At 32.3% G+C, this 26,215-nt stretch overlaps 1 protein-coding gene across 1 annotated transcript in view; it reads left to right on the top strand.

Annotated features, from left to right (window-relative positions):
- The window catches only part of EXOC5 (exocyst complex component 5), a gene marked incomplete at both ends in the record, with an annotated part of 36,503 nt that extends 12,779 nt beyond the window's left edge, over positions 1–23,724 (top strand). Inside the window, 17 exon segments of the mRNA XM_084241311.1 lie at positions 1,659–1,753; positions 2,792–2,939; positions 4,663–4,857; positions 7,328–7,392; positions 9,425–9,453; positions 10,669–10,778; positions 12,081–12,125; positions 12,233–12,373; positions 13,400–13,482; positions 14,446–14,655; positions 16,139–16,286; positions 17,754–17,862; positions 18,311–18,431; positions 19,897–19,983; positions 22,470–22,578; positions 22,699–22,914; positions 23,536–23,724. Coding sequence (XP_084097437.1) covers positions 1,659–1,753; positions 2,792–2,939; positions 4,663–4,857; positions 7,328–7,392; positions 9,425–9,453; positions 10,669–10,778; positions 12,081–12,125; positions 12,233–12,373; positions 13,400–13,482; positions 14,446–14,655; positions 16,139–16,286; positions 17,754–17,862; positions 18,311–18,431; positions 19,897–19,983; positions 22,470–22,578; positions 22,699–22,914; positions 23,536–23,724 — 2,100 coding nt within the window.
- Between the last annotated feature and the right edge of the window lie 2,491 nt (positions 23,725–26,215).

The following is a 26,215-nucleotide window of genomic DNA, read 5'->3' as shown; positions in this document are numbered from 1 at the left end:
AGTTCGCATCCATATTCTTGGTGCCTACCACAGTACGCAGTATGTAATACCTGCTTGGCAGACATTTTGCTGAATTGATGAATAACCCATATCTACCCCCGAACTCTTTTGAACTAACAACTCACTCAGTGTTAACATTGAAGTTTATACATACATTAAAAATTTTATTTATCCGGCCTCCCTGGTGGTGCAAGGGAATAAGATGCAACCTATGAAGTTATCCACAGCCACTGCAGCATGAGTTCGATCCCCGGCCAGGGAGATGACCCACATGGTGTAGCAGACCTCTCCTGACTTGCCTGCTGCTCCCCTCAGTAGTATATTTTAGTCGATCTGCCTGTTCTGTTCTCCGCTCTGTCTCTGGTGAATTCTCTCACCCCCCACACCTCTGGCCTGTACCCCAGTTCTTGTATGCATAAATAAATCTTTAAAAAAATTTTATTTATGATGCTCTTGCATTCTTTCCCCTTTATAGTTCCCTTATTTGCCTATGAGCTTCTCAAGGGTGTGGTCAGTATTTTATATATCTTTTAATTCCAAAGTCTAATAGAATGTTTGGATCAGTGATTGTTTATTAGTGAAAATATGTTTTTCAATATGATGAACAAATGGAAAATTTCACAGATAAATGCAAACTGCAATCACCAGCAAATGTTACTAGTTTAAATTACATGCTAAGTGGGAGGCAGTATGTGCTATTCATTTGCATGAAAAGATGTAGTATGGAGTGTGAATTAGTGTGTATTTGTCTTAAAAATTCATTATCAACTGATGGTGAACACTTGAATATTTATTTTCTTGATTGGGCTCTCTGCTCCAATATTCTTTATTTTTTATAATTTTTTTCTGAGAAAATTTAGAAAATTTTGAATCCTGCATTTTTCCATGAGATCTCATATGTGAGCAATTTTCATTAATTTTTACAACATGATTTTAATTTTTCCATGAGATATATGTGAGTAATTAACATTAAATTTTACATGATTTTAATAGGAGCAGTTTTTCATCCTTTAGAGTTTCCATAGTTTTTTCAATAATGGTTTTGTTGATTATGTAAACAATTTTTCAGTATTATGCATATGCACTGAAAATTTTTCAGAAAATTTTTGCAGTCATATCTGCAGATTGTTAAAAGTAGAATTAGTGGGTTGAAGATTATAAGCATTTGTAACCCTGTTTGGTGTTAACAAATTATCCATTATTTTCCCAAAATATAGCTGTTAACATTTCTAAAAATATCGAGTGGGCATTTCAACTGATCCTCCTGTGTTGCATATTATAATTAAAAAACGCAAAAGAAAAAAACAGCTTTGTCAGCTTGTGAGGTCAAAAAAGAATGGTGCTGATTTGACCTTATTTGACTAACAGTGAGGCTGCATGTTTTCATATTTTTTAACTATGTGTATTTATTCTATCACTTGCCTGTGTTCTTTGCTCATTTTCCATTGGGATGTTCCAGCTGGTTATAATACTGTTCTAATATTTTAATATACCAGTTTTCATTAAGTAATTAAAGATTTTTGAAGTTGAAAAAACATTGTGCATTTAAATAATTAGGTAATTTAATTCTATTTTATGTTTTCATATAGTAGAACCTTGTTAATTTTTAAGTTATTTTCTGTGAAACATTTTAAAATAATATTTGCTTTGCAAACTAGGAGCCTTTTGTGGCAGATGAATATATCGAACGTCTTGTGTGGAGAACCCCAGGAGGAGGCTCTAGAGGGGGACCTGAAGCTTTTGATCCTAAAAGGTAAAGTTAAAAAAAAAATTATTTTTCTATAGAACCAAATTCTAGTGCAAATTTGTGAATAGAGGTGACTGTTGGAGTTCCTTTCAACTTTCAGTAGAGGGATGTTAGTTAACAATTGGCCAATAAAAGACACAAACATTGGAAGTTTGGGATTGATCTCCCCACCCCCATCTCCATTTATGTTCCTTTTATTTTAGAGAAATACTTTTAAGTGGTATGAGGGAATGACTTTAATTGAGTTATAGTTTAATATTTTCTCCAGTTAGTACTAAATTGAAAGGGTGGGTATGCCTCTGAAATAAAAACATGTTTAATATGTTGCTTTAAGGGCCTTCCTGGTGGCGCAGTGGGTTGAGCGCAGCGCTGTGAAGCTGTCCACAGCCTCTACAGTGCAGGTTTGATTCCCGGCCAGCCAGGGAGAAACTCACATGGCGCAGCAGAACTCTCCTGCCATGCCCGCTGCTCCCCTCAGCAGTGTACTTTGGTCCTTCTGCCTGTTCTGCTCCCCGCTCTGTCTCTGGTGAATTGTCTCACCCTCCCACGCCTCTGACTATACCCCAGTTCTTGTATAAATAAATAAATCTTTAAAAAAAAAATGTTGCTTTAAGTATAGGTGAAAATTGGGGGAACAGAAAATACAGTACCCTGGAATCCACTTTTGCCTTTTTGATGTTTCTATAAAATTGATTTCTGTGCTGGGGATTAGTAGAGACTCCAGGTGAGTTTTCATTCATGTCAGAGATAACCCACTGAAAAGTCAATAGTTAAAGACTGTGTGTTTAAATGTAATTGTTGTTTTAAAGTTATGTGGTCCGGACAAAAGCTATGAAGAAGTCATGAAGTTACAGAAAGACCTGATTATATTGAAGAAATTTTATTGATTTTATTGAAGAAATTCCTAATAAGACACTATGGAGAAAATGAATATCTTTATTTCAAAGAATGCTCATTAAGATTTTATTTACATTGTAAATGAACAGGCCACTTCCTAATGATTAATCATACATGGACTCATTTTTCTCTGTTTTCCCCTGTTAGGTTATTAGAAGAATTTGTAAATCATATTCAGGAACTACAGATAATGGATGAAAGGATTCAAAGAAAAGTAGAGAAATTAGAGCAACAGTGTCAGAAAGAAGCCAAGGAATTTGCCAAGAAGGTACAAGAGCTTCAGAAAAGCAATCAGGTAAACACTTAAGTAAGCAATGAATAGTTTATATAGGTTCTGATGTCTTTATTTCTTTCTTGTTTTATGTTCTTAAAAATGTCTAATTAAAATATAGTAACTCTGCCGCTCCCTTTTCATGGGGTAAAATGTTTATGAATTCTTATTGGGCACTCTTGGCACTGGATTGCTACTGATAACTAGTTTGAGTTTATAGTAGTCCCTTCCTAGAATCAGGTGGTACCCAGAATAGTGTCATCCTTCGTCTGTAATGCAAACTTTTAAGAATGACACTTTAGCAGACCTGTGTTTTTAGGGACTTTTTATGAGCTTAGATATTTAGGTAGTTATTTGCCTTCTCATTTAATCATAAAACAAAGTAATACCAAACCAATTATTGACTGGATCAGGTTTTTCTCTAGAGGAAACCTGGTCTGGTAAGTTTCACCAAAATTTAATATGTAAGTACTCCAATGAGAATTGAGAACTGGAGAAAAAGCAGGTGCAGAACTCTTCGTCAGTTTGTTTTGGAGTAAAACCAAAACTTTGGGCCTTGGTAAATCAAGCTTCGTAGCCATTCTTAGACCCTAGATTTAGTCTGGAACCTCTCAACCCCTCTTACAGTTTGCACTTATCTGGACTCAAGTGCTCTATGCTAGGGTAGTTTTAAGGAGCGTTGTTTAGGTCTGTTGCCTCCGAGGGCCCATTTTTTTCTTCAATGTTAGACATTAGCAAGTGGATTTCTGCTCAGATTTCTTTAGATTCCTTCACTTGAGCATATATGGATGTGAGAAAATATCCATACATTTAATTTACATAACATAGTAATGTTTTTAAGAAATAAAAGTGATAGTTTACAAATACTTCTAATGCATTTTTTCCTTGTAATAATGATATTAATACTTAGACTAATAAACTCTTTTCTGCCACTTGGTAATTGTATAATCTCAAGTAACTTAACCTTTATTTCTCTTTTTTAAATCTGTAAAATAGGTTGTTGTAAGGATTAAATGTAAATGCATGTAATAGAAGAGTGCATAGCACAGAGGAAATCTTTATTAAATGTTTGCAGCTTTTTTCCCTTCATTTTAAGGTTAGAACAAAAGTGCATTTATTATACATCATTTTCATCTACCATGGGACTATCTGTATATCCTGGGAAGAGGGGAAGAATGTTCTAGAAAGTAAAGTATCTTTGCTTCAATAGAATAATTATTGCAGTTATTCCTGTTTTCAGTACTGGGAAAGGACCATTTTATTTACCATGGTGACATTGCTCTTTCAATATTTAAAATAAATGTTTGTTAAAAACTTTTTTTTTACCAGTGACTTATTTCTATGTACTTTGATTCATTTTAGTGTAGTAGCGAGTGGGATAATTTAGATGACTTGTCCTTTTGATACTTAGTTCATTGTTGTTCAGAATCATTTAAAACCAAATGGTACAGGGAATTTGGTTAATTAGGGTGAATGTTAAGTAGCCTTGCTGCTTTGTTGCTTAGTAAATGTATTCGTGATAAAATAAGATTACTTTAATAGTTAATTGAATAAAAAGTCTGCAACTTGGCTAAGTTTTCAGATCATGCCTTATTAAAGGATGTGAACTGTTTTGGTAAATAATTTCATATATAACTCTATTATCTTTAGTTACTTAGGTTAGAGACTTATGTACGTATTAACTTATATGCTTAATACATATTAACTTATAAACTATATTTTATGCTTATTGCACATTTTTTCCTAGGTTGCCTTCCAGCATTTTCAAGAACTAGATGAGCACATCAGCTATGTAGCTACCAAGGTCTGTCACCTTGGAGACCAGTTGGAGGGGGTAAACACACCCAGACAACGGGCAGTAGAGGCTCAGAAATTGATGAAATACTTTAATGAGTTTCTAGATGGGGAATTGAAATCTGATGTTTTCACAAATTCTGAAAAGGTGAGCTATCTCAGATGGATAAGAGAAAATTACATCCTTAATAAAAATGCCCTGCTATTATGCTTGGCCAATCAGACTTCAAATCATTAAATAGCTGGCTTATGAAAAGTTTTTATTCTGAAATGTATATATTCAAAATTAGTGTTCTTGCCTACAGGTTGTTAATGAATCATTTTTATTCAAATTTTAACTGTATTGCCTGGCATTTTTGTTTATGAAATTTTCTGTGGTTTAGAAATGCTGAGTTAACTATGTTCATAAGTATTTCTTTTTCCATAATTGACTTTTAATGTTAACAAAATTTCTATCATTTTTGAATAGTTCTGTTCCATGGGGAGATGGTAGTTTGACCTAAATCATTAATAAGCTGAAATACCTTTCTGTGTAGGGGATTGAGAACTTATAGTTTTATTATTTGAATAAAGGTTTTTAATAAAGAATTTTAAAGCATACTTTGAACCAAACATTCTTATGGATACTATGTACATATGGTAACATTGTCCATTAATATATTGAACTTAGTCTTCCTGCTTTTTCCAAATGTATTCCATGGAATATCTTAGTAGACTATTAAAAGCAGTAGTATTGAAGTTCAGTTTGAATTAAGCAACATATTTTTCATGAGTAGAAACTATATAGGGGCCTACCCTGGTGGCGCAAGGGGTTAAGATGCAACCTATGAAGCTATCCGCAGCCACTGTAGCATGAGTTCTATCCCCAGCCAGGGAGCTACCCACATGGTGCAGCAGACCTCTCCTGACTCGCCCACTGCTCCCCTCAGCAGTGTGTTTCAGAGGATCTGCCTGTTCTGTTCCCCACTCTCTGTCTCTGGTGAATCAAAATTTTTTTTTTTTTTTAAGATTTATTTATTTATTTATATAAGCACTGGGTTCAGTCAGAAACGCTGGAGGGTGAGAGAATTCACCAGAGCCAGAGCGGGGAACAGAACAGGCAGAAGGACCAAAGTACACTGCTGAGAAGAGCAGCGGGCATGGCAGGAGAGGTCTGCGCACCATGTGGGACCCTCGGCTGTGGCCGGGAATCGAACTGGCGCTGCGGAGGCTGGCTGCGGGCAGCCTCGCGCCCAGTGCTCAACCGCTGCACCACCAGGGGAGGCCCTGGTGAATCACATCTTTAAAAAAAAAAAAAGGAAACTATATGGGCTTATAGAATTTAAATTTTTTACATATCTCTGAAAAAATGGCTATGTCTTTTATAGAATTCAATAAAAAATAGCATTATTTACTGCTATCTTTCTTAAAATATTAAGTCCAGTTTGTAAATAGTAGGAACTTCCATTTCTTAAACCATTGAATCAAGAATGTGTAAAAAAATAAATAAATACATTTAATTAAAAATAAAATAAAAAAGAACAAAAGCAAACTCCTGATGGAAACATAGAATAGATTGTTTGCAGGAGGTCCTTTCGGAAGGGAATGTTGATGAGGAGGAAGCGATGGACATTGCTAGTACAACTATATGGCATGATGAAAAGTGATACTGTATCGATACTTGTGCCTGTGTGCACCAGGATAGAATGTGGTAACTGAAAACGGAGTGACATGCTGACTGGGTGAGAAGCAGAATTTTATATTCACTAGTATTTAGCCAGATAAGTATCATTTAGCTGTGCTTGTTGTTACCCACAGTTCTTTTAAATAGTTATTTAAAGTGCTAAATGTATATTAATGTTAGAAAATCTAACATTAGATTGGAAAGGTCTGTAAAGTGAGCCTTTCATATTTATAATTTTTTTAGTGTCAAAGAAAAATGGATAGTCACAAAATCAATTACTAAAGGGGTGCCAAAATAAAACTCAGTGCTAATTGGCAATTTAAAGAAAAAGTGAACATTAGATAATGCCCTATCCATTCATGTAAGCACAGTCAAATATCTGCATTTTAAAAATTTTAGACTCCTTTAGTTCTACAACTTGAATAAATAAACACATTTCTATAAAATAGTCACTGAGGAGACTTCATATTAACTTTATCTTTGATTTTAGAACAAGCTTTATAATTTACATGTTCATTAATTGACAGGAATTCTTATTCTATTAACTTAGCTTGAAGTGGGATATATGTAGCAGTGTGATCGGAATTATTTTCATAAATCTTATTTTGGGGGGGGGGGTTTCACATACACAGAAAAGATAGTTCTGCTTTCAGTAAGCAATGATTTGAGTTTATTCAGATTTAGACTGGATTGTAGGTTTCATTGGAAAAGGACTGTGATGTTATAAAATCACAAGATTTCAGTAACAAAGCCAAATATTTGTTTTATTGAGTATTATTGTCTGTATGCAAATGTGTTCCTGTTGTTCACAAGATTTGTTGTGGGTTTTAAAAGGAAATTGTTTAGGTAAAGGGCTGTGGGTGTGCATAGGGGAATATTACTATTTCGAAATACAAATTTTTTATATGTATCAGGCTTTAAAACAATTACTGCTTTTTTTTTTTTTTTTCCATAGATAAAGGAGGCAGCAGACATCATTCAGAAGTTGCACCTAATTGCCCAGGAGTTACCTTTTGATAGGCAAGTTTATTTCTCAAGAATTAATTTGCATAATGGGATAATTTATAGAATGAAATTATATTTTTCCCTGTATGATTTTGCTCATTAATAAGAATATGAGTCATCTCCTTTGTACAGGGTACAATATACAATAATTGAAAAAAAGGTAATCTCTTAATATCTAAATTTAATGATATACTTTGAAATAATTTTAATCTTATATTTTTCTTCTGAAAAAAAATGTTGGAGAATTTTGAAATTGACTGAGATACTAGATCTTCATTTGTTGAACTTGGATAACCTGAGTGGGAGGGAACAGGGGCAGATTAAACACGGTGCTGTTTGGCTGCTTTTTCTTCCCTTTAGATGAGAATTCTCAAGCTTTTGGCCTCTTAGACACCTTTGAAAAGCTAATGAAAGCTATACATTTTCTAAAAAAAAAAAAAATTCAGATACCTGTAAGTTGTCACATACAGTTTCATAGAGTTTTAGACTTCTCAGCTTCCATAGGGATTTCAATTTAAGAACTCCTGCTTTAGAGGAAAGGCGCCTAGGGTCATTAGTAGAAGATATTAATGGTTTCACCCTAAAAGAAACTTCATTGCAAAGGACATTTTTTCATGATTTCCTTTCATCCATGGAGTGTTAGACTCTAATAAACTTAAGTAGTAGTGGTTCTCCTGTTGATATCTGAGCGAAAGCTATCTTCCCATATAACACACTATTTATCTGTTATTCTTTTGGTAATACTTGAAGATCTACAGGAAAAGGCACAATATGAATGTATTGTTATACTTAAAGCTTGACCATTATCTTCCAAATATAGAGTGAGAGTAAATTACTTCATCCCCAAATGTATCTCTTTGTTTTATTCTCTCATCTGTCATCTGTCTTACATCTCTCATCATAAAGGGTAAGCAGTACTTAAGTAATTATTCAGCTGTTACTTATAATCTCACGCTTGCTTTATGAATAGTGATTTTTTAAAGTTACCCAAAAATCCTCTCTTTAATAATTTTATTTCAGTTAGATTTGGACCATTTCCTTAAATGGGTAAAAATGTGTGACTCACAGTAGGTGCATGATATTTATTGTCTACGTCTTCCATCCCTCTGTCCATCCTGTTCTTTCTCTACAAAACATGTACCAAATACTCATCTTCTTCTCAAGTACAAATTTCTCGTACAGTTTTGTGTTAGCCTCCCTATCACACTTTGGAGTTGAATATTTTCATCCTAATTAGATGTAATATTTTCATAAAGATCGTTAGGATCTTACATACCCTCTGTGATCCACCATCACTTTATATACCAATTTTGCATAACATAATTTTCATCACCTTCTTCATCTTTCTTTGCTATCCCTTTTGCCAGTAACTCTTTGCTTTCTTCAAACTGATTGTACAGGGTCTCTCAATAAATCTCCATGGTGTACATTACCCCTTGATATGTAAGATTTTTAAAAGTACTGTTTTGTGGTAGTATATTTATTTTTTTTTGCTTCTCAATTTGCAGAGACTTAACAGTTGCTTTGTACATTGTTGGAGCCTTCTTAATGGCTTCCACTTTATTTTTCTAGTTTTAAGATAAATCATTTCTGTATACTTGTTTTATCATTTTTTTCTTTTAAATGACAATAATGGAACTTTGTATGAAAAAGTCCCAACATAGAGGTGAAATGGACAACTCTCAAGTGACTTTAAAATGTCAATGAGTATGAGTAAGGACAGTAACTCATTGTGAGGAATGGCTGGGGCTGGGTTAATGCATCATACAGAACTCTCCTCCCTCTTTAGTAAGAAATTGTTTATTTAATGTGAATTCCTAAAACAGGGATAAGCTGCCCCATCTGAAACACCAAAATTTAGTTTTATCACTTGGCAACCTTCCTATCGGTACTCACTACCCTCTTTTTCTTGTTTTCTGATAACCTTTAATACAGGGAGTTCCCATATACCCTGAAAACTAGTTTCCACTTTTGTTGTTAATGTCTTAGGTTATGATGGTAATTTTGTTCACAACTAATGATCCTCATCATTGATCTTTTTTTTCAGATTTTCAGAAGTAAAATCCAAAATTGCAAGTAAGTGGGATTCTGTTTGCTTAATTGCTTTGAGTAGGCAATAAAACTATGTAGAAGAGGAAAAAAACAATAAAAGGAGGGATGATGAAAACAGAGTCATACTTTTACACCATCCTTGAATTTGATTCCTCTTCCTTAAAACAACCATTACCAGATTCTTGGGTATTCTTCCAGAATATTCTTTGAATATACATGCATAAGACATAGGTCATGTGTGTGTGTGTGTGTACATGTGTAGAATATAGTTCTGCTATCATTTATTTTAAAATAATTGGTAGCACACTATACAAATAGTTATATTCCTCTGTTTTTAAATTTAAGACTATCTTGGAGATTTACATCTATATATATTTCTCTATTTCTGTAAAGGCGGTTCTTTTTTCTTTTTAAAGCAAAGCTCATGTGAGAATTACACTACCTATTTTACTCCTTTTCTGATTTATTCTTTCCAATCTTTGGAAAGAATTATATTTTAAGCAACTCATTCTAGGTTTGTGGAAAAACCACTAGATATAGAGATGCTGTGGTAGCCTGGGTCACTGTTGGGCAGCCATTGCATAAAAGGTTCAAAAAACCACCTATTTTCCCAAAGGTGGTGTTAGAAAAAGGATCATGTAAGTATTAATAATTGCACTTATTGGTAATGCTTCCAGTCTCTATAGAATAATCCAAAGGCCGTGTGTTCATTTAGAATTACAGTAGCCTCAAGAAAGCAGCAAATTAAATATCACATATATCTTAAGATAAAATTTGGTATTGAGTGTATCAGTGTTTATACTTTACCTAAAAGCATCTGAACTCCAGTAAAGAGTTCTTTAGTTTTCCTCACCCTTTCCATAGCTTCAGGTTTAAGAATTTTCCTCTGTTGCTGTCAGAAGTAATATCCAGATGATTTTTGCCAGTCAGCTGTTTTTTTAAGTAACAGTGATAAATGGCGGCTAGCCTATCCAGAGCCCAGCTGTTTTATGAGTTTGGAAGGTTCTTGTGTCTCATATGAGAATTTTACTATTTAATTCCTTGTATGATTTTTTCTTTCCAATCACAATATATTATGAGGACCAGAGTCACTGCCTGTAATCTCATATTATGTTTATAATTTTCTCAAAAGTAGCCAGAACCATAGTCCTGATATTTGTAAAGGACCCATATGCTAGTAAATAACTTGGCTACCTTGTCTTTCTCCACATAGCTGAGTAACTTTCTTTTAATTCTTAGGTAAATACCATGATTTAGAATGCCAGCTGATTCAGGAATTTACTAGTGCTCAAAAAAGAGGGGAAATCTCCAGAATGAGAGAAGTAGCAGCAGTTTTACTGCATTTTAAGGTAAATAGTAAATTTTAAAATGAAGACTAGCTTCAAAACTCTGGAAATTATATAAATTCTATATATTAATGTTTTTGATTTCCCTTATTAGTTATATGACTATGTTATAGTGGTTATTTTTCTTGTTTGGAATGGTTTATACATTTCATATCTCTCTTATGTTAAATTTTAGATATTTAATATTTATGTAAGTTTTATATTTAAGGATATTGATATTTTATCATTGAGTTTTGATATGGTTTAATAAAGAAAATATTGCTTTCTAATTTCTTTTTTTGGCAATTAAATGTGTTATGAAAAGTTCAAAAGCAAAAAGACTTGACTTGAAGTACATAGTAGAATATAGGAACCAGAGAATGATGGAATGACTAGTAAAAGACTTAGGTTAATTAAGTCCGGGGCATCTCAGGTATAGTATGAAGGATGTTGTATTATGTAGTCTTCCTGGAATTTACATTAGAGAATCCCTGTTTGGAAATGTATTTCTAAGATGATGCTTAAATAGTGCCTCCTTAAGTCTTTTTCTTTATATTTGTATCAAGTTAGAAAAATGAAAGCCATTTAGTGGATTTTTCATGTAGGTAACATGTGAATGAGTACTGAGAATGGCTCTTGAGACAGTGCTTTTTATTGCTTGCTTACATTACTTGTGTAAGATTTATGTATTTATGTATGATTTATTAATAAACAAAAATCTCGTTATCATGCACTTCATATGACCAGTGGTTTTGTTTTAAACATACTCTGTTAAAATGGATTCAATTTTAGAAGTAAATTTCCGGACTATCAATTAAATACAGCTCTGTCCAGATCTGCAAGAGAAGGCAAATGCTTTGAATCCAAGAGAGGAAACAAATATATGCATAAAATCTTCTTTTAGGAGGGTGGGAGGGGGGAGGAGGAAGGAAAGGGGGAGAGAGAACACCCATATTAGGATTTTGGTTTTCTGCAATTAATTTTTTTAATCTTATTTTTTTTAATTGAGGTAACACTGGTTTACACACACTATACATGATTTCGGGTAATTGTTTCATACCACTTCAGATACATGTTATCATACCACCACCACCATCCTTTACCCTAGGCCATTCGCCCCCCTACCCTGATTTGTTTCCATCTCCATTCTTTTTCCGCTCTAGCAGCCTTCATTTTCTGCATTGAATTTTAAATCTAATAATTATTAGTATAGGCCACTTATTGGGCATAACCATGGTGTTATTACATATAATACTTTTATTGAGATTATTATTGTTGTTATAATTGAATCAGATCCATGTTAATGTATTTCTTTCTTCTTCATAGGGTTATTCCCATTGTGTTGATGTTTATATAAAGCAGTGCCAGGAGGTAACATAACAGTACACTTTATTGTATTTTATTATGTTTTATGTTAATTTGTATTTTAAAAGCTATTTTAAAATTATTCACTGTGTAAAATAATTCTGTTTTTTTAGGGTGCTTACTTGAGAAATGATATATTTGAAGATGCAGCAATACTCTGTCAAAGGGTGAACAAACAAGTTGGCGATATCTTTAGTAATCCAGAAACTGTACTGGCAAAACTTATTCAAAATGTATTTGAAATCAAACTACAGGTAATTTTAAATAACCACTAGTTATTTCTCAATAATTAGCCACATCACAGTCACAATATATGACTTTTTCCCTGTGTTTTAAAAGTTCTTTATAATTTAGTTTACATATGTAGTACCCTTGAAAATATTGATCTCCTTATTCAGTGAAAGGGAAAGAATGATTGTATCATGCTTTTTTTAACAAGATGTTCCATTATTCACCAAGAAAAAGGGAACAAATCATGAAGTGTCATCACACTCTTTAAAAGCTTGTGTAGTGGTCATAGCAGAGGCAGCAATACATTAATAGTAATAACACCAGATTTTAGTAGGTAGCCTTAGATTTTTACCTGTGTTGGCCAGTTGATGGCATTTGTGAAACTAAACAAGAATTAAAAATGCAATCTGTAGAACATGATACTAACATGAAAAGGAAAAAACATAGAAATTTACAGTTTTGACTCCCATGCCACTATATACTTTAAGGCACATTTTCTGAACTGTGTTTCCCACTGGATTAAGCAACATTTAATAAGTGTTTGTTTTTAAAACACAAGTCAGGACTCTTAATAGCCTTCAGAGGTACTACATTGTGATTCTCTAGAAATGAGGAGTATTATGTGTAGCATTTCCCAGTTTTAGAGTGTTTCCTATTATTGTCTTAATGCATAGGAATGTCACACCAATAACAATTTAGGAAATACTGCTTTAAGGAATTGAGTCTGTTGGTTTCCTTTTTTGTTCTTTTGTTTTTTAAATGTGTTTCATGAGGTAGGATAGACCAATTTCAAAGGAAATTTTGAAATTACTAATATTATTCCTCAGACTGATATATAGATCTGTAAAATATGAGAAGCAGTAAAATTTTAAAACGTGTTTTTTATTCTTGAATATTTCGTCTATTTATGCATTGCCATTTTTACTGGATTTTAAGTTAACAGTTCAAGACTTTGGAGTTATTTTAGGGGGAAAAACTTGAAAAATATATTGAAAATGAAATATAAATGAAATGAAAAATATGATGTTTACTTGCCTTTTTTTTTTAAGAGTTTTGTGAAAGACCAGTTAGAAGAATGTAGGAAGTCCGATGCAGAGCAGTATCTCAAAAATCTCTATGATCTATATACAAGGTATATTTTTAATTATTAGAAAATAATAACAGATTTTAGGCTTTCTTACGTTTTTTAATTGAAAACAAGGAAGTATTCAGATATTTTTGAAGAACTGTCATGTTAATGTTAAAATGAATATTGGATAAATTAGTATTCTTATAAAAGCATCATTCTTAGTATGTTCACTTAAGGAATTGGATATTATGCTTTGTATTAATGTGCTTTAATGAGTCGTAAACTTAGATTCATGAATTGTGTTTCTGATTTTCATCATGAGCTAGTTTACTATTCTTTATATTTTTTCCCCTAAGAATTAGTATATTGTTATTCATCTGCTGTTAAAACTTTAGAAATTGAAAAAGGAAGTAACAGATTCTTAACAAATGGCAGTTTCAGCCTTAAGTTCATTGGGAGAATTTGTCTTGTGCTTTTCTGTAAATTGTAGTGTTACACTTAGAAATTTATATCAGAAGCTGCACATGGAGTGTTTTTCCAATCTATTGCCATTTTCAATGTCATCATTTTAGGAGGAGGGTTTTTAAAAGTACCCCATAATCAGGGAATCCATCTCAACAGTAGCACTGGTGACCTTCTCTTCAGTAGTAGGAAACAGAAAATTAGAGGAAAGTTCTTATAAATAAAGATAAAATAGAGAATAGGCCTGCTAGTATTCTGTCTTGGGTCTCATGTCATGAATGGCATTAGAACATGCATGGAGCCATTCTGCCACTGTTGCCATTTCTAGACTGGTTCATTGGGTCACTCTCCTAAGTCATTCTTAGAGTTCATGCAGTCTTCAAAACTATAATGTTATCCATTCTATTTTATATAATTCTGTATAGCTGTTCTCGCTATCACAAGGTTCAAAGAATGGGTGTTAGCATGGTTATTGAAATCACATTGAAAATAATATATGGTCCTTAGTGTTATTACTATGCCTAAAATATGCATTTATGTTTTTTCCCCCTTTTCCATGAAAAGAACCACCAATCTTTCCAGCAAGTTGATGGAGTTTAACTTAGGTACTGATAAACAGACTTTCTTGTCTAAGCTTATCAAATCCATTTTCATTTCCTATTTGGAGAACTATATTGAGGTGGAGATTGGATATTTGAAAAGCAGAAGTGCAATGATCCTACAACGCTATTATGATTCAAAAAATCATCAGAAAAGGTCCATTGGCACAGGAGGGTGAGTGTTTTTGTTAAATATTATAGTTAAAATTAAAGATAAGGAACTTTATTAGATTTGGACAAAAGTCACTGAAATTTTTTTATGAAGAATTTTTTTAACCCACTTTATTTACATTATTGATTAGTGTCTCAAACCATATGCTGAAATGATCAGTCATAACATGATTAAAATGTAAAGCAGACCAGTGCTATAAAGTTTCATAGTTTAATTTTTTTCAAACTGAATAAATTATTCCCCATTATTAATAAGGTAGTAGAAAGCACATTGTTTTTTTCCTGTTGTTACAAGTATTAAAAAAACCTAGCAAATGATTAACAGTTTAGGTAGCCTGACCTTTTTAATGACTTGGGTATAAAATTATTAATAACATGAAGCCTGCATTTACTTACACACTGGAAGAAAATAATTTACTCTAAGAATTGGTGGCACTATAGTTATCCAGGTCTCAACTACCTGGAACCTAGGGTTGGTTCTAGGATGACTAGACGTAGAATAACTTCTGTGGAGCCATCTGATCAGAGTCCAGAATGCACTCATACACACATCCAAATCACTTGCCCAGTTGTCAGATCTTAAATGATCAGGAAGAGGCTGTAATTAAGAGTAAGAAGTGACCTAAAATGCCATGGTAAGTAAAGGAAGAGAAAAACTAAAAAACAATAAAAATTACTTCACTGTAATTCTACATATTGTAGAAGCAAAATAAAATATACCTAACCTTCATTAGATACCACCATTTAATAAAGTGACCCTTGGTCTTTAAGGGAAACTAAATTATGTTTAATGTATTTTGTTTAATAATGACGAAATATGCAAGATGTATAAATAGTTCAATTTATTTATTTATTTATTTTAGATTTATTTTAATTTATTTATACGAGAACCAGGGTACAGGCCAGATGTGCGGGGGGGTGAGAGGATTCACCAGAGACAGAGCGGGGAACAGAACAGGCAGAATTACGAAATACACTGCTGAGAGGAACAGCGGGCAGGAGAGGTTTGCCGTGCCATGTGGGACCCTCGCTGGCTGGCTGGGATCAAACCGGTGCTGCAGAGGCTGCGGACAGCTTCACAGCGCGGTGCTCAACCGCCTGCGCCACTAGGGGAGGCCCAGTTAAATATATCTAAAGGCTATTAAAATTTAAAGTTTTAAGCAACCATTTAGCTTTTGGAAATACTAACATATTTAGAATAGCTTACTTCCTAGGAAAACCAGACTAGGAGTTTTGTCTAAGTCAGAATTATAGAACTGAAAAAGATTTTAGAGATAACTCTAAATATACTTATTTTTCAAATGAAAGCTTTCTGTTTAGAGATTAATGCTTCACTTCACAGAACTAATTATTGGAATTTGAAATTTTAGTGTCCTGAGTATTGGTCTGTTTTTCTTTGTTCATGTATACTGTATTAAGTTTGAGAATGCTTGAAACTGAAATATATGTAAAGTGTTCTTTTTTCATTTGTTGATATGATGCACTAGTATTCAAGATTTGAAAGAGAGAATTAGACAACGTACCAACTTGCCACTGGGACCAAGTATTGATACTCATGGGGAAACTTTCCTATCTCAAGAAGTGGTGGTTAATCTTTTACAAGAAACCAAACAAGCCTTTGAAAGATGTCATAGGGTAAGAGTGATTGTAAATTTATTTATTTGTTTATTTATTGACCTGTGTTCACTAAGATATAAATCTGCTCTTTAATGAGGAACAGCTATTTTTTTTGGTAATAAAAAAAGGTGAAATTCTTGTTTGGAAGCAGGATTATTTAAAGATTATATAGAAATACATTTTAATATAATTTTAAACTTGAGTATACCAAATTTTTCTTATGAAAATTTTTCATCAAGATGTGAAAGGGAGGTTTAGACCTATAGCATAAAGAAATATAGACCATCAGGGAGAGGATGTCTTATAAACACAGACTTCAAAGGGAAAGAATGAAAAGTTGACGCCATTAAAATGTAGAATTTATAGCCACACTTTTACAAAGTAATAGATAACTCATAGCCAGTGAGAAAGGTATTTGTAATCAGAATTATTAGCAGGAGATTGTATAAAACCAATACTAGTGACTAATAACTGTATAGCACAAACTATATTGCTGCCACTATATTTTTCTATTTAATCGTAATAGTCCTGTGAGGTTGTCTTACTCCTATTTTACAGATGAAGAAGCTAAAAAACACATAGTTCTTAAATAGTGTAATTGAGGCTTAAGGCAGTCTTTGTTATTTATATTGTGTGTGATCTGTATGTTGACATATCTATATGCTGATAGTAAATCAATATAAATTGTAAATATAAATCAAAAAATAAAAAGCTACACATAAAAAATTTACATAAATAAATGTAGATTACTAGTAAAGTATTAAGGCTAATAGGGTAATGAAACTTAAGATAGGGAAAATACTATCTCATTTTTACTAGAGTGGCAAAGTTAAGAGGTCTGATGGTACCAAACCAAGTATTACTAAGGAGGTGTCAGAGTATAATTTCTCATATGCTGCCAATGAAAGTAAAAATTGGTATAGTGATTTGTAATTTGGAAATTCCCAGGAGAAACTCATACTTGCATATGTTGTGTCTAACACCATAGAAGGATTATTTGTCATGACAAAAAATTAGAATCAAACTAGTGTGCCTCAAAAAAAAATGTATCGAAGTATTGAAGTAGGATGGAAACATGCAGATCGCGGCTGCTGAGGAGTTGCTGAAGCCCAGTGTATGCATGTTTGTGTGTGTTTGTGAGTGTGTGGTGTTTGTATGAGTGGATTGTATTTCTTGCAGCTGTACTTGTTTTTACTGTGTACATTATGCCTTATTTTCTAGTGAGTCTCTCTGTCACAGGTTAGTAGTGACAGTTGTACAAGTTTGCAAAACTTTGATCTGGTATAAACCAGGAGAGCTGTAGACAAATAGGGAGCATTGTGTCACTGTATGTGCATATATGTGAGAGAGGTTTTAGGAGTGGAGAGGAAATTATTGTTATGCCTAAAAAACTGACTACTTCATATATGAAACTGACTTCTTAAAAAATGCTGGCTTTTTTAAGGTAGACTTTGAGGAATGATATATTTTGTTTTGTTTTTAAAGCTCTCCGATCCTTCTGATTTACCAAGGAATGCCTTTAGAATTTTTACAATTCTTGTGGAATTTTTATGTATAGAGCATATTGATTATGCTTTGGAAACAGGACTTGCTGGTATGTATATTTTTTATTATACTTTGTGTAAAATTCATTTGACCCAGGAAGCTGATAAGGACATTATTTAACAGTTACAGGAGATAATTAGGACTTACTATAAGAAAATTGAGAGAAGTTATTGTGAGTTATTGATGATGAGAGAATGAGGAAGGGAAGGACAAGGAATATTTCAAAATGATTCATTTATTGATTAATTTTTAAGTTTATTTCAGCAAATGAAGACTGATAGAGTGATGAAAATTTGAGAATAAAAATAACTGGATGAATTTCATTTATTGACAAGTTAATTTTATTCTTCTAACCGCAAAAGTCATTGCTGGTTAAAGTCATTAAAACAGCAGTTATTTTTATTCATATTGCATATATAAAACCACATTCTTTTTTCTGCTGACAAGATGAATTTCTTAAAATATACTTCTAATATATGAATACTTTCCAATTTTAGGAATTCCTTCTTCAGATTCTAGGAATGCAAATCTCTATTTTTTGGATGTTGTGCAACAAGCCAATACTATTTTTCATCTTTTTGACAAGCAGTTTAATGATCACCTTATGCCACTAATAAGGTTTGTCATATTATCTGATTGTCATTGGTATTGCAATGAATATTATAATATTTTATATATCTTTTAGTTAAATTTCAAAAGTAGTACATGTTTATAAAAATACCTGACAGGAGGGTATGAAATGAAAAGTAAAAGAACTTTTCTTTCTTGCCTTTTTTTCTCTTCTGATGATGATAATTTTAATTTGAAGAGATTATTTTCATAAACCTAAATCTGATGTGAAAGGAAACCTGTAGGTTATCAAAACTCAACAAATTTGACATCCTTCAAAAGATCTAACAAGCACTGTCTACTTGTACCCACTTGTCATAAAGATACACAGCAAAATCTTTTTTGAGATTAGTGGGACATATTTTGATAAGGTGTTAAAGTAAGGTTTGATTGATATCCTCATCAATTTATGTGAACTTTTTTTTTTAAGATTTATTTATTTATGCATAGAAGAACTGGGGCTGTAGGCCAGAGGTGTGGAGAGGTTAGAGGATTCGCTAGAGACAGTGTGGGGAGCAGAACAGGCAGATGTACTTAAATATACTGCTGAGGGAGCAGTGAGCAGTGAGCAAGACAGGAGAGGTCTGCTGCGCAATGTGGGTCAGCTCCCTGGCCGGGGATCGAACTCCGAGCTGCAGTGGCTGCTGATAGCTTCATAGTGCTGAGATTTAACCCCTTGCACCACCAGGGAGGCCAAATTTATGTGAACTTTTAAGAGTATGTAAGGATTTAATAAAACAGTGTATATGTGAACTTGTTTTATACAGTTATAATGTTAAAGAAGAAAAATAATCATATAAAAAATAAAATTGTGGACTCTTTATTATAAATACTGATATGCCAAGAAATCAGTCCAGAAACAGTATTGAAGGTCACTTACAGTTCCTGAATTACTTTTGAAACATCTATACAAAAGAATTCTTTTTTATGTGCATTTTAGCTCTTTTAGTCTATTAGGGTTACATATTCCTTATTAAATTTGAGTGTTTTGACATTTAGATAGCATTCAGAAAGGAAATATGATTGTCAAATATATCTGTTTTAACATAGGAAAGCTAAATATAACTGGATTGGCTATTAGTCTTTAAATTTTTACTATTTTTGTTAATTGTATTCTTAAAACTCTGGGGATCCTTTGAGACTTTTCTTACTGTTATGCCATCTATTTAAATGAAAAGGAAACCAAATAATTTAACAATTCCAAGGATGTGTCTCCTCTTAGGTGAAAATAACAAATCTAAATCTTCCTCTTCCTTCTCCTTTAACTGATTATTTTTTCCTTGTGTGATTATTATAATAAATTGGGAATAGTGAATAGTAATTAATTACTAATGTATGTCTTGGATTTGTGAGCAAAATAAATATATTTGTATGTGTATATAAATATGTATCTATAACTACACATATGCATATGAAAAACTTAGAATTGTAGGATTACTAAAGTGATTTTTTTTCCCCTTTAAACATTCAACAGTTCTTCTCCTAAGTTATCTGAATGCCTACAGAAGAAAAAAGAAATAATTGAACAAATGGAGATGAAATTGGATACTGGCATTGATAGGCAAGTTACTAGTTTCACTTTTTTAAAATTGTAAAAACACTGTTATACCACATGAAAGTGGTTTTCAGAGAAGAAAAATGTCTGTCTTCATTCTACCATTCTGCTATAGCATTTGGTTTTATTTTTGCATACTGCCTTCATTCTTAGTAGAATTCTCTAAGTTTGTTCTTCAAGTCACTTTGTCTAGATTTACTTTTAAGCCAGATTCATTTTAAACTATTTTTTGTAAATCCCCCCTGTACACTTGTAGACTACAAATGCCTTAAAAATGGTATGTAATATAGAAGCTTTTTTTTATTTATAATTTTCATACTTAAATCTGAAATGATTTAAATAAATACACTAATTCTCTAAAAGTAATTTCTACTAAGTGAATGCAAACTCTACATTCAAAAAGTTTTCATATTAACTTAATTGTGGTTAATTACCTGTTCATATTATAGGTTTCTATCCTTTATTTTTTTGAGATGATGGTAGGTATATATTGACTGATGATGATAACAACTACCATTTATGAAGCATTTGCTATGTGCAAGGCACACAGCAAGGACCTTTACTTGTATTATTTCATGTATTAGGTAGGAAATACTATTTCCATTTTACAGATGAGGAAACGGAGGCTTAAAGAAATTAAGTAATTTGCTCAAGATCACACAGTTAATGGTGGTAGAGCTGGGACTCAAATTCTAAAGCCCATGCTACTAGGTTTGGGTATGTCTTTTTTTATTTACTATAATTCTACTCCTTTCTCTTCTGTTCACGAAAGCATATTTGAATGCAAATTAGTTACAGTGCTATAATAAGGATAACAAGGAATCCAGTCTAATTATGAAAATAATTTAAATTTTATTTGTTAGTAACAAATCTCTTGCAACTCACTTTCACATAGCTTCTCACTAAAATCAAGATCTACTAAAATGTGATAACAAAGGCAAGAAAAATAAAATCAAAGAATAAAGCTGGAAAATATGAAAATGAGACTCAGTTTACTATAGTAAAGAATTAGATTCTTAAAAGAGTCCTAAAAACTGGTTTCTCCCTTTGCTTTTAGTTAGACCCATGTGAGAATATACATGCATGGTACTTAATATCTTTGTAATGCATATGTATATATTATATATATTATAATCAGCACTTCCAAGAAGTTTGTATTTTCTTGAATTCCTCATTGACTAAAGTTGTTTCTTCCTGCTTTTCCTCAGAATACCTGAAATTTATTTTTGGGAGGGAGGAGATTAGATACATTAATAAGCCTTTAAAGAATGTGAAATGTGTTGTTTCCTAGTGATCTTCTTAATATGTATAGCTATATAGTTTCTTTAATTGCCCTAATTGACTTTACTGAAGTCATAGTCATCTGTGGTGATTTCTTGAATGTGAATTGCTGTTATTCCTTTACGCATGTGTTGGGGTCAGGAGGTGAGCTAAGCATTCATGTGCATCCTTTCTGATAGTTTCAGACAAGTATCCTTCTACCATTTGTCTAGAATTTGTTTCCTTGGAAGCTCATTCACATCATCTTCCCTTATTGCTGTTATCTCTCAATGATGTATATCAGTCCCTTGCATTTATTGAGGATTTGGGCTCACACTTTTAACCTTGAATTTTAGATTATTTCCACTGTCGTGTTTGTGACCCATTTATTTTTCTTGATCATCTCTGCTTCCATTACCTACTCCTTTATCCCATAGGACCTTTGTTATCATTATTAACCAAAAAAATCTCAAACCTCCGTACAATTTTCTATTCTCCCAGTTCTACTTACCTATTTTCTGACCCCAGCAATAAGTCTAGTCCTTAATATTTCATCTTTTACCAATTTTTTATCCTTTTCCTAACTTTACTCACCTTTCTACTAAGATTGCTTTGTTCATCTCTTGAATTTCTCCCTCATAACTATTTCCTTCAGCCATTATAGGTCCTGTACCAGATCCGATTCAGTGCAGTCTCTTTTTTCGCATAACTGGGTGACTAATTGCTGTTGAAGAATATCACATCACATAACCAAAACTTAATTGACACTATTACAAACCCATGTTTTATTTCTCAGCTGAGTATTGAGTACCACTTGTCCTGCTTCCCGCTTCTCCTTAGAAGCTCATATTCCTCTCCTATGCTCTTCCAAACGGTGGCCATTCTTAAGTCCTTTGTATTTCCCTTTCTAAGCATTTCTGTAGATAGTTTTGCCTTTTAGTTCCATAGTTGTTAAAAATATTAGTGACGGGCTTCAAGATCATTAATATTTCCTTAAACTATCAGGCAAACAAATCATTGCCTGTGTTCTGAGTAAGAAGCTAATAAACCAAGAGTTCTTCGATATTAAAACCTAGAATTTACTTTTTAAATAATTCTCAAGTCTACCAATAGCAGAATAGTTTTGTGGTGATATGAAATTAAATAATTTAAAGTTAAGTTAGTACAAATGAGATAAATGAAAGTAAATCTAAAATAAGTGGATCAAATATATGGTATTCTCCATTCTTTAGGACATTAAATTGTATGATTGGACAGATGAAGCATATCTTGGCTGCAGAACAAAAGAAAACAGACTTCAAGCCAGAAGATGAAAACAATGTTTTGATTCAGTGTACTAACGTGAGTAAAATGACTTGATGTATGGCAAGAATATCTGCTTTAATACTTTTGTGAACATTTCGCTGGTACATATAAGCTGGTACACATTTCTGTTTAATAAGAATAGAAAAAATTTTACAGGCCTGTGTTAAAGTCTGTGCTTATGTAAGAAAGCAAGTGGAGAAGATTAAAAATTCCATGGATGGAAAGAATGTGGATACAGTTCTGATGGAACTTGGAGTGCGTTTTCACCGACTTGTTTATGAGCATCTTCAACAATATTCCTACAGCTGTATGGGTGGCATGTTAGCAATTTGTGATGTAGCTGAATATAGGAAGTGTGCCAAAGACTTCAAGGTATGTACACAATGTCAAACTTGTCAGTAGATTCAACAGCATAAGTCATATCATTAAAAATCTGTATTGACATACCATTAATGAAAAGTTTATAACTTTTGTTGGTAACTGTAATGAGAGAGAGCTAACAAGTATTATTCTGATCATATTTTTAATATTAATACATATTTGTTTTGTGCTTCATTTTGGATAGGCCATATTTCAGTTCTTAGTCCAGATAAACTTGTTGACTTACATAACTAATGCAACATAAGTCACATGTCAGGAAAACATGTTTTCTTAATGTATATCTCTCTGAAGTCAGTTTTTCTTTAGGTTTAAATTATTTAAGGGCTAAATTAATGAGAACTACTTCTAGACCACAAAGTATAAATAATCATTACTACGAAGAAACTGTCACATAATAGGAATCTTTTCAGAAAGATTATAGCAAGTTTGAATGATGTTTAAGATATTTGAGTTTTAACATTGCAGGTGTTTTTTAAAATTCTATTCCATTGAATTCCTTTTTCACATGAGTAAGTCCTGACTGACAGTATTTAAGTGAGAATTTATGAACTAATTATAAAACTGGAAGTTATTTTGCTTCGTTTTATTTTTTCTTCTCTTATTTCAATTCAGATTCCACTGGTATTACAGCTTTTTGATACCCTGCATGCACTTTGCAATCTTCTGGTAGTTGCCCCAGATAATTTAAAGCAAGTCTGCTCAGGAGAACAACTTGCTAATCTGGACAAGAACATTCTTCACTCCTTCGTACAACTTCGTGCTGACTATAGATCTGCTCGCCTTGCTCGACATTTCAGCTGAGGTCGAATTTACAAGAGAAATGTGTTGTATGTCAGCAGGCCTTGGTTGATAGAAAGCACAGGAGATTTCTTATGATACAGCCAACATTTTATGGAAAAATGACTGGAAACACAGCAGCCATACTTAAATTTGAGATTTTATTTGAAATTTGGATACTACTAGCCATATTATTTTTTCACCCTTAAGTTGAATATTAATTTCATTTTTGAACTTATAAATTTCATATTCTATGAAAATACATGTTGTAGTTTTCATCCTGGACAATGTTGTTGTCAGAAGGCAAATATGTTGCCAGTGTTTTAGTCCTTACTCTTTAGCATACTCCAATGGGAAATTTCACCACCCTGTTTTACATTAATAATGGGTAAAATACAGCAAAATTGTATTTATTATTTATCATTTTTAATGACCTTTTCAGCACTCATTGTTAATCAAGTTATTATAGATTTTCTTAGAGAACATTTGCTTCTTTCAGAAGATTAACCATTCAGCATAATTTCCATAGTTGGTTGATTAGACTTTTTTCTGAGGTACAGTAATACTATTCCAAGAAAAATGTTGTAAACTAAAGTGATGAAATGTTTTATGTAGATATTAGGAGTAGATCAGAATAGATCTGCTCTCTGAGTAAAAGAAAAACTTAAAGTTTACTATTTCTTATTTGGTAAACAGATTTTAAGCCAATGCTAGCAAGAAATTAATGAAACTACCTTATTTTATATTTCATTTAAGATAAGGTGGAGGGCCTTAACTAAAGGACCATATTTATTCATTATTTTAATATTATAAGGGAAGTGGAAAAGTGAGGTATAATCTAAATGATGCATATGAGAAATGAAATATTGAAAATGCTTAGCAACAATGCAGTTCTTTAAGATTTCTATCTTAATGCTAAACTTGAATGAAATGGAATGACTAAACATGCAGGTAGTCTTCTATTTTAAGAGGAGTTGGGAATTGATATTTAGCATGTATATTCTAAGACTGGGGATGAGCTTTGCAAAGACTTGTTGCTTTTCAAATCTATAGTTTCTGTCATCTTTTTCAAGACATTTCTGCAGTAATTCCTGCTGAACGTAGTTAATTGAATTGGCTTACTATGGTGACATAATAAATCACTTATAAAATTTTAACTATCAACCGGAAATTTAGAAAGGCCATTACTCTATAATCTCTATAAACTTGTTTTGCAAGAATGCATTCTTAATATGTAGTGTTTCAGCTTCCATTGTGTTGTTTATAAGAACATATAAACTTAAATGTTCAACTCATTCTTGGCATTTTTTTTTTCACTTTAATGTAGGCTTTTTGTCTAAGTTTGGAAAACTGCTTTTCTTTTAAGATTATGTTTCTGAATGTTCATGAACTTTATCAAAACTTCCAACTCCAGAGCTAGTTACTGTTTAAGTTATTGTTGACTAAATTTCCTTCATTTTTCTGTTTAGCCCAGTGTTATCAATGTAAGCAAGAGAAATGAAGTATGCCAAATTTTATCAAGCATTTTTTGAAATTGTGGCAGCTTTAGAAAGCAGTCTAGTTTTCTGTTCCCTAGCTAAGGGAGAACCAGAACAAGTTTGGGATACTAGAGAAAGTCATATGCTTGTACTGTTGCCATTTTAGAAAGCTCTAATGTAAATTCAAATTATACCTCTGTTACTTAAAGCCAACAATTTTAAGGCAGTAGTTTTACTGGCTATTTGAACTCTTTGTACACAGTGTCAATTTGTAAAAAAAAAAAAAAAAAAGGAAAAAATATCAAATAAAATGAAGAGAACATTTTAAGACTTCCACATTGCAGAAGCATCAAATTATTTTGTTTGGATTAAGTTTTAAAATGTAAAGCATATAATTGTTCCTTAATATTTTGTTTATTATTTCCATGCTTGAGTTATGTGCAATATTTTCTATTATGTCCGTTGATAGGGCAGTGATAAAACTCATAAGTGAATACTTAATTTAGACGTGTTAACATTAATACTCAATAAACAAATTCCCTGCAATTGTTTTTTTCATTTCACTCCATTTTTACATTTTAAAAACATTCATATTGGTTTTTTAAATTATTTTTTCTTACATTTTTTAGATATTCCTGATTTTTCATAGGCTATGTACTCCAGGTTCTTTTTTCTAGCAGAAAATAGTACTTAACTATATAACCAAGGTTAGAAATTAGCCTAAACAGATTGTCTTTCTCTAAAAATTGTTTTGTATAAAAAAAAATGCATTCTTTGTATTCTGACTTTTAAAGTATCTTCCTATTTATGTTCACCACAAAAATAATTTGCCCAAAATTTATGACTCAACGAAGATTATCAATAAATACATGTATTTCATATGCTAATGGTAAAATTTTAGGTAGTCATAATGGAAACTTTTTATTAGTAACTTTAGCCAATATTTGCGTAAGGAGAACCTTTACAATTTACCACAATTCCACATGAACTAAAATATTTTGAAGTTGGAAATATCCTCTAAAACATTGCAAATTGTT

The sequence above is a fragment of the Talpa europaea genome (assembly GCF_964194135.1).
Source record: "Talpa europaea genome assembly, chromosome: 8".
NCBI lineage: Eukaryota > Metazoa > Chordata > Mammalia > Eulipotyphla > Talpidae > Talpa > Talpa europaea.
This window is presented reverse-complemented; position numbering and strand designations above follow the sequence as displayed.